Genomic DNA, 9175 nt, shown 5'->3' on the forward strand with positions numbered 1-9175 from the left:
CAAGTTTAATGTGAAGTAACCGGTCCCACATAGCCATAATCCCGTTTATTGTGAGATATATCAAATTAAAAATAAACAAGTTTAATGTGAAGTAACCGGTCCTACATAGCCATACTCCCGTTTTATGTTCACAATAAACATAATTTCAAGTTTTCTGAACACAATAAAGCTGACCTAGAGTTCGTGCGCACAATAACTTTTGAGCATTAGTTGACTGCATTCGGGACACTTATCCCTTTTACAAATTACAATTACAATTCAATCAAATTCATCACCTGCAACAAAAATATATATCACATTATGTTCATAAATATATCTGAAAACTTAAAACTTACATGTTTTTGAAATACATATCATACAATATGACTGCCACATGAGGCTGAATATTATACAAGCTAAACTATATGCCTGCTAAAGTGCTGGCAAGAAATAACGAATTGAACTTATAGCTTTTAAAATAAAGATATCATGAAAGAACATCAAACGGTTGAGCTTCTCGAGCAACTCTGATGAAAACGTCCTCAAGAGTCGTGTCTGCAATCCCCCATGCCTGAATAGTGAACCTGCTTTTGGCATACTCAACTGCCCGAAAAACATCTGCTATTTTGATGCCTTCTTTCGGCAACTCAAATTTTTGTGTTCCGGATATTTGATATATCTTGTTAGCGTTTGGTGAGAGACCCTTTGCTAGGTTTTCTACATCAGTCTCGTGATCTGAGGACGTTGTCATTGTGAACACGTATGAACCTCCGTATCTACCCTTTAACTGGAAAATAGAGATAGTAAGCTCCAATGGTAAAACATTCAAACATCACTAACATGGTCACATATTTTAAATTGCCCCAGCAGGCTGGTTGGATATCCTTCTATCATAGTTGTAGATATGCTACACAAATATAGAAGTGGTTATAGATAGATTGTTAGGTTAACTTTGAAGCTCAAATGCTAGTTTTTGATGGTCAACCGAATTAACCAATTACCATAACCAAACCATAATCAGAAACTTACAACTGAACCAATAATCAACCAGCAGTAAACAGTTTAGGACTCCACTTAACAGAAATATTCGGTATAATTTTTATGGAAAATGATAAATCCTCCTAAAAATCCTCCTAATATATCCACTTGTTAACACATGTAATGCATTAATTCTCTTTCCTAATCTCACCCCCTGATTTTCCACATGTCACGATCCTATTAATCAGGAGGATTTTTAAGCTAAACAATTAGGATGATTGATCATTACCCTATTTTTATTTGGGCCAACACTGACCCAAACTGAACCATGCACAGTTGCACACTTACATTTTAGAAGAGTACTCTTAACACATACAACCCAATCAAACCGTTTCCTTTTAAACTATTTTACTTTATTTCACCCTTCCGAATAGGCATGACCTGAGTTGACCGATGCATATGTGAACTAGTCAAAAGTGCCATTGGTGCCTCTAAGCAGTTCAGCTAATAATGCAGTTTTCAATTATTTGTGAAAGAAACCATATTTACAAATCAAAAGTAGGCTGTCTATATAAATGTAATTCCATATAGACAACTAAAAAAAGTTGGATGAAACGTTACAATCTGTTCGCACGTAGTGATTATTAAACTGCAAAAGTGTTTTAGCATGCAGTGATCACGAAACTAAAGGAAGTTAGTATGTGATCGAGGTGCAACATTTTTATATTGAGGTGAGAATTAATAATACCTCTTTAGGATTTCCGACACATTGCAAGCTGCCATCGACAAAGATTCCTAGCCGATCACATAGATGCTCAGCTTCCTCCATAGAATGTGCTAAAAAATTTGAACTAATAATATTAATATATATTCAGGAAAAAGTAAAGGGATGTTTTATTGCTAAGTGGCAACTGATTATATGTTCTGCAATGACCCAATGGTTCGTCTAGTGATGGTAAGAATGACAGGTCAACAGGATAGGCAATGGGCTCAAACAGGTCAGGTTGAATTTGACATTTATTATTTTGAACAATTTAGATAAGAAAAGAAACACAACCAAATTCGACCAGTTCATAAGTAAATGTGTCAAAATTGCCATCGCTAGAACGTCACCACGTAAATTGAAAGAACATTTGATTAGAAGGTTACTGGTAAGAATAATTGCACGGTTTTGTTTGGCTCGCTTCACCACATTCCATAGATTATTTCTTGAAGCTGGGTCCAGTCCAGTGCTAGGCTCGTCCATGTACACAACCTATACATATATTGTTGGAAACTTAGAAGGATATGTGTAAAGTAGTCAACATTAAAGGTTGTAAATGCAGGGAAGCAAGACATACCTTTGGATCTCCAATTAATGAAATGGCAACACTAAGCCTCCTTTTCATGCCTCCACTATACTTACCCGCTTGCTTGTCAGCTACCCCACCGTTGAAGAGATTGACACTTCTAAGTGATTCTTCAACTGCCTAAAACAACAGCATTGAAAGATACACAGTTCAAAAGTTAGAAAATGACCTATAAAGAAGCAAGCAGGTACTTTTTGGATGCAAATTCCTCAGCAAGAAAGGGTTTAAGGTGGCAAAATTGGGTTGGGGGTCATAGAGAGACCAGGCAGGTTGGGTTAACCTGAAACACATTTAGTCCACACTAAGTGCATCAGATATGATAACAAAAACTTTTTATCAATTGCAATCTATAATTTTTAAGAACTTATTTGGCAGGTTTTATACATTAATAATATACTTTGCGTGACATTCCCGTGACATGTGGCCTAACCTTTTTTACACTAATAATTCTTGTATTACTCACTAGCTTGGCCCATAGAAGATAATGATCCACTCATAAGTAATTGGGTTAAAATTGCCACCTATAATGGAAAGGAATGAAACTTACTTGTGTCAAGATGGAACCTTTGAGATTCTTAAGCCTTCCATAGAAAAGAAGATGCTCCCTACCCGTTAGCGTTTCCCAAAGCAGGCTATATATGTATAATGTAGCAAATTAATCACAATAAGTAAGAACTAGTAATGTTTAATTTCCGATAGATTTTGATCCTTACTCATGCTGAGGACATACACCCATGTTACCATAAATCTGATCCATGTTGGTCCTTATATCTAGACCTTGAACATAAGCTGTGCCAGAGCTTGGCTTAATGAGCCCGATCATCTGTCCGCAGTGAATAACTTTTCTTAAGTTGAGATCAAAGCAAAACAAGACATTCCATAAGAAAGAACACTGAAACAAAGTTAGATGCTAAACTAAACATAAAAATGTAAAATGTAACCTACATAGAACCATTCATATATAATGGGAAGATTTAATCATCTATCTCACTATATAACAAAACATGCAACTATCATTGTTTTATTTATTAAATAAAGATGTTTTTACACTGACCATATTAATCAAAGAGGTTTTGCCAGCACCATTTGGACCAAGCATACCAAAGCACTCCCCTTGAGAGAACGCAAGTGACAAACCTCTAACTGCAAATTTCTCGGGGTTTCCATCCCTTCCTGGATACACCTTTTTGAGGTTATCACATACGATTGAATGACTTGTAGCATTTTCAAATATTGACTGCTCCACCCTCTCTCTCTGTTAGAAAATGGAAGGGAGACGGTTAATATTTACCAAAGCTTAGAGAACCTACAGTAATCAGGGTATTAGATAAAAGTTAATTACAAAAAAATAATACAAAAACTATAAACAAAATAGAGAGAAGGCATGTTCAAACAAAAGCATAGAATTACATCATTCTTGCAACTTGTAGGATCGATCAGCAAACATTTTCTAAGCCATGTGTTATAATCTTCAACTTTGTTTATGTGAAAGTATGATATAAAACTATATTAATAACAAATTAATCTTACTTGATTAATAAAAATGTTTAGGAGATTTTTACAAATTTTAATATATTGTAGATAACTTTCAACTTGTTGGATGCATTTCTTTAAGTGAAATTCTTTTTCACATCCATTGACTACTTACAGATAAAATAAACCAATATAACCAAATGAATTGGATATGTCGCTTCTAATAATATATACAAGATCACTTAACAGAAAGTGATACTTACCTCTTGAACAACATCAGGTTTCTCCAGCTCCACATGTACTTTTGAACCCGGCCTTTGTAAACTGGGTTTCCTGAACGAAACTGAAGGTTTCTTTGTAAACTTCTCCAAGAAAAAAAGTAGTGGAAATTTTCGGAGACCATTTCCGGATGTTACAGCCTGGTCTATGTAGTATGCAATAATCAAAACCACCACCCATTCCACAACCATGATTATTAAGACATGACGCATCCCATTATTGTTATCCCCTAAATCTCCCCAACGCATTCCACCAGTACCCATATAATTTCCAGTAAAAGCATACTGTGAAAACTCATAAAGTCCGCCATATAGAGAAAACCCTGGATACAACTCCATCACGACAATCCAAACTCCTGCAAAGGAAGTCCAAATTTTCATAAAAGCAGCATGCAAACAGTAAGATATGAGAAATAGCTCTAAACAAGTCAACCCTTAATACCACTATTTATAATGTTTGGCCAAATGAGTGGGGTTGGTAAATTGCATATCAGGTCAAAAGGGGTAACATTTGGTGTGGGTCAAAAAGTGTTAGATCGTGTCAGGTTGGGTTGGGTTAACGTGCAACAGTTTATTTACTAAATAATTTAAACTTCGTAGACAAGATTAGAGTGTCAGATGTGTATTATTTAACTTTTTCTAATAAAACAATTTGGGCAATTACGACCCATTTTCTTTAACATGTTTAACCTGTTACGGATAAAACATAGCCTAAATAAGCCGTCCTTACCTAAATAGGTTGTAATAGTCACCTATACCTTAAACAAGTCATCAATAAATGCCAAATACGCTTTTAAAGGTTTAAAAATACATTATTTGCATCTTTACTCACTTGAAAATGATTTATCCTGAAGGAAGAATTGGAAGAAGGATCCTCCTAAGAGACCACTTGCAAAGACGGTGATATACCCCACAACTGTCATAATCATACGCATACAATCAGAATCTAGATGTATCTCTATCATCCTAACAAGAACAATGAAAAAACTACATTATATCTGAACAATATTATAGTAAACCTGCAGCAGTCTTCACATTAGAAAAAAGTGCAGCCACTAAAAATGCCAGAGAAATTTGTAAGTTCACATATATGACATAGAACACAAATTGGATACTGTAGTCATTCAACGTAAAGAACTTCAACCCTGCAACGATTTGAAGGGTATGACTCAAAACATAATATATAAAATTAAAAAAAAAAAAAAGTGTAATTCAGTTTTTGCTAATATATACCTACAACTGAACCAAATGCCACGAAACAGAACATATACAGCAAAGATATGGCAAGGAAGTATGCATAAGAAATCATCCAATAAGGACCATCCCCAAGACCATGCATTTTCATCATGATCCTTAAGTTTTGTTGCTTCTCATATACCAGAGAGGTTAAAACAATCTTGCAGAATTACTTAAACTTCAGTATAACACTATAACTTGATTTGTTGTCACTTAAATCAAAATAAAATGGTATTCTAAAACTTTACTTACAGGAAAAAGTTGCAAAATGACCCATGTAAAGAATAATGGTCCAAGGAGAGAAGAAAAGTCTAGCCTGATTTCGGTTTCAGGTTTGGGCATCTCTTTTACATAATCAAACAGCATTTGTGTTGAAGGCCCAACCAAAAGTTGTAAGTAAGCATTTGATAACTGGATCCATATGTGTTGCAAATGTCAGATTCTGTTTGATATGGGGCGAATAATAATACTCATGCAATCAATGGAAAATGTAAAATTACTATATATGTAACACAAGGTTTGTTGTAACAATAAAAAAAATTGGACTTCCTAAGACAGATTCGTTAGAAAGCGATAACTTGGACAAAATAGAACAGAAGGTCTTGTGTAAATAGAAATTATATGATGCTACAAGCTTATAGTGTGTACCAAATTTATTGAGCGAGGAAGCCGAACCACTCCTATGGCACCACTTCCTGTATCATTCTTCACCTTGTATGTGGAGTTGTACCATACTGTCACGTTATAATTATTCATATTCGAATTCAAGAAATCATAACCTGTAAAATGTTCAAATATAGAACTCAAAGCAGAGTTTAGATCATATAATTGAGATTACTATCAAATAAGGTTTGTATTAACCAACCTGCTAATATCTCATTTATTTTATCTTTAGAGTTTCCCTTTCTGTATCCCACATAGAGCTCATTGTTGATTTCAGAAGAGCTGTTGCGCCATAAATGTTCACCTTGAACACATCTGATTTCTACAAGATCAGTTGAGCAATAGCACAGACTTTGTTATTCTTTCTTAAATATTTTGGTATAGGCACTTCTACTGAATTATTTGCATGAAGTCATTAACAATAAACCATTTCTTCTCTTTCTATTATTAAAGCAACGAGACTTCATACCTTTCTGTAATTGAATGGATGCTATTGAGAAAGGAATAGAAAATGTGGAGTTGGCTCCACAATGAGATTGAATAGAGTAGATAGGAGAACTCGAAGAAAAAGCAGGCTCCAAAAAGTTGTAGATATCAGTATCTGAAGCTGAGCCCTGATATATTTCAAACAAACATATATAAGAAAAAAGAAACTGTTAATAAAATCTTACATAATTACCAAAATAACTTACCAATACAGCACCGGCGAGACCATTGGATGAACTTGGGAACATATTTCTAGCCAGCCCTGTCATATAATATTATAGTCAAGATTTGAATACAGAATACGCGTTGACATAAGTAACGATACGCAAGAGATAAAACCGACATACTCTCTCCAAAAGATTGATTATTCCCGGTAATAAGAACAGTGACTGGACATGAACCTGTAGCTCTACATGATTCGTTAGGCAAATCACCAAATGGAATGAAATCTGTTCTCACAGCACGAAATTGCGAATCTGGTAATTGCAATACGGGACGCCATTCAGGTGGTGTTGGAATATGACAAGTCAGCACTTGATCCAAATCTGAGTATTGAATCCCGCAAACTCTCTCGCACTGACCATCACCGTCTTGATCAATACAAGTGCAACCACATTTATTTTTGGGTTTATCTAATTCATTGTTTATTATTACTTGTAGTAGTACTAGTAACAAACAAAGGACGATTGGGAAGAATACAAGCCTCAGATTTGTCCTCAAATTCCTTTTCTGAGGAAAAACAAAAAAAACAACGTATTATAAGTATTACATTAATATCCATCCATGTTCTATTTTGCAACACATCCGGATCAACTTTCAAAATATCTATATATCTATATATCAAACATTCAATCCATTGCTAATTTCCTATTGTCTGTATCCAGTTAACTCTTCATATTTTTGTTGATGACATAATAACTATATAAGTTGTCACATCATTAAAACTAGTGTCACGTCAGCTGTTTATAATTCATCAAATCACATACGTACAACAGCAATAGCAAAAATTAAAAGTTTGATAGATACATAAATAATGACATTATAAAGCAGCATGGTTGGATCAGTGGTAAACATCCTTGCTTCTGGAGACTGAGATCATGGGTTCGATCCTCATCCCATGCAAAGGTTAGAGGGCCTTTTCTACCATTTAGGTAGAAACTGGAAGCAGCCTCTCTACTTAGGTAGAGGTAAGGTCTGCCTACATTTTAACCTCCCCTATACACCGTCGAGGTATTGGGGCTCAAAACCCGCGGAAGGCACTGAGCAGTTACTTACTATAAATAATGACATTATAAAGGTAAAGATATATAAAAATAAAAAAACCTGAAAAGTCAAATTCTTTCGGAACAACGCATCAGCCTGAGTCCAGAAACTAGAGGGACCATTGGTCGAATCTGCCATTGACGCACCTCACAAACACACACTATCTACACTTTCTCTCTCAGATGAAATTGTGACCGTTAATATTGAAATGATCTGGCGCCAAAGGAAAGAAAAAATACATTTTCGGGAAAAAGGAATGTATAGATAAGTAAGGAAATAAGTAATTAAATGTGTCTTTTGTATTGGTTTAAGATTCCTTCATGAGTCATGACGGACTCACTTTTCAAATTTCACACCCTACTACTAATATTTTGGTCAACAGGTTATTTTAATGTTGGCACGAGCACTAACGAAATCATATTTCATAGTCTTCACTCTTTATGTAATTTTTAATTGACAATTGATTCTTGAGAAATATTGACAGTTGTATACTTGTAACTAAACTAATAATGGTCAATGACAACCCAATATATCTTTTATCATCGTGCGTGGAGTACTATGAAATAATCAATCGGTATCAAATCACATGTTACATCACATGAAAAGTAACCCCAATGCCGTTTGGGTTTCAACATCCTCTTCAACATTGTATTAAGGTTGTTAGAGATATAGACTATGTTATCTTACTAAGGCTAGAGAAACTGTTTTTAGGTTTTATCAATGGTAGAAAAAAATTTTTCAGCCTTGCTAAAAATAAAGATCGAACTCTTGACCTCTGTCTTTAAAGACTTTAACCACATGATGCAACCCAATTTTATTGTTAAGATTAATTATTAGATTAATTATATTAAGATTAATTATAAGTATACTTTGTAATTATATCAAATAATTTTAAAGTATAAAATTATAAAAGTTTTCAAATATATCGTTTTACCAGTCATTTGGGATGAAACCCAAAACTCTTGAAAAATCCCTATTAATTCACCCCACAAATGTGGAAAGTGAGACTCGAACCCAGATAGATCCTCCCAAGATCAAATAATTTACCAATGGGCCACCACACCCATTATTATATTAAAGTTAAATGTATTTTTTTATAAAAAAAAATTAGTAAATAATATTACAGAGATATTTTGTTTTTTTCTTCTAACGTCAAAAAATTTTTGGCTTGCGAACTACTCCGTATATAGAGAGGTGACGTGGGAAAACATGCCAAATTTTTATTAAAGAGTCAATTTCATATTTATCCTCATTAAACCATGTAAATATCAAATATACCAATCTCATATTAAAAATATCAAACTTACCCAACATTAATATTAAAATATCAAATATCACCAAACTATTAATTTAATAACATTTATACATAAAAAAAAATCAATGATAATTATTTTTTAATCATATAATGACTACAATACCCTACTTGAAACAACGATAATGCATCTGCAACATTCTTTTACATATCTCAAA

At 34.0% G+C, this 9175-nt stretch overlaps 1 protein-coding gene across 2 annotated transcripts; it reads right to left on the reverse strand.

Annotated features, from left to right (window-relative positions):
* Positions 1 to 451: 451 nt before the first annotated feature.
* Positions 452 to 7843, reverse strand: LOC122608142 (ABC transporter A family member 7-like). Of its 2 annotated transcripts, XM_043781232.1 has the most exons (18): positions 7766 to 7843; positions 6790 to 7171; positions 6649 to 6704; positions 6426 to 6570; positions 6159 to 6278; positions 5942 to 6072; positions 5546 to 5704; positions 5291 to 5453; positions 5077 to 5202; positions 4890 to 4973; positions 4043 to 4413; positions 3361 to 3561; positions 3020 to 3129; positions 2854 to 2938; positions 2298 to 2426; positions 2107 to 2212; positions 1706 to 1794; positions 452 to 766 (listed from the first exon to the last, which is right to left on the reverse strand). In XM_043781232.1, the coding sequence occupies exons 1-18, from the start codon at positions 7841 to 7843 to the stop codon at positions 467 to 469; spliced, it is 2835 nt and encodes a 944-aa protein (XP_043637167.1). In that variant the 3' UTR covers positions 452 to 466. The 2 variants fall into 2 exon arrangements, with proteins under 2 accessions (XP_043637167.1, XP_043637169.1); XM_043781234.1 differs by lacking the exon at positions 6649 to 6704 and having other exon boundaries at positions 3361 to 3543; positions 6426 to 6557.
* Positions 7844 to 9175: the final 1332 nt, after the last annotated feature.

Source organism: Erigeron canadensis, chromosome 7 (assembly GCF_010389155.1).
Source record: "Erigeron canadensis isolate Cc75 chromosome 7, C_canadensis_v1, whole genome shotgun sequence".
In the NCBI taxonomy this organism is placed as follows: Eukaryota; Viridiplantae; Streptophyta; class Magnoliopsida; order Asterales; family Asteraceae; genus Erigeron; species Erigeron canadensis.

What these genes read in the sequence shown, in the direction of transcription:
- LOC122608142 (XM_043781232.1), bottom strand. Translation starts at nt 7,843, where the DNA reads ATGGCAGATTCGACCAATGGTCCCTCTAGTTTCTGGACTCAGGCTGAT. An exon ending in AATAAATGAGATATTAGCAG is followed by an intron (nt 6,073 to 6,158) that starts GTTGGTTAATAC and finishes AACATTTTACAG; the next exon opens with GTTATGATTTCTTGAATTCG. An exon ending in AAACCTCTTTGATTAATATG is followed by an intron (nt 3,130 to 3,360) that starts GTCAGTGTAAAA and finishes CACTGCGGACAG; the next exon opens with ATGATCGGGCTCATTAAGCC.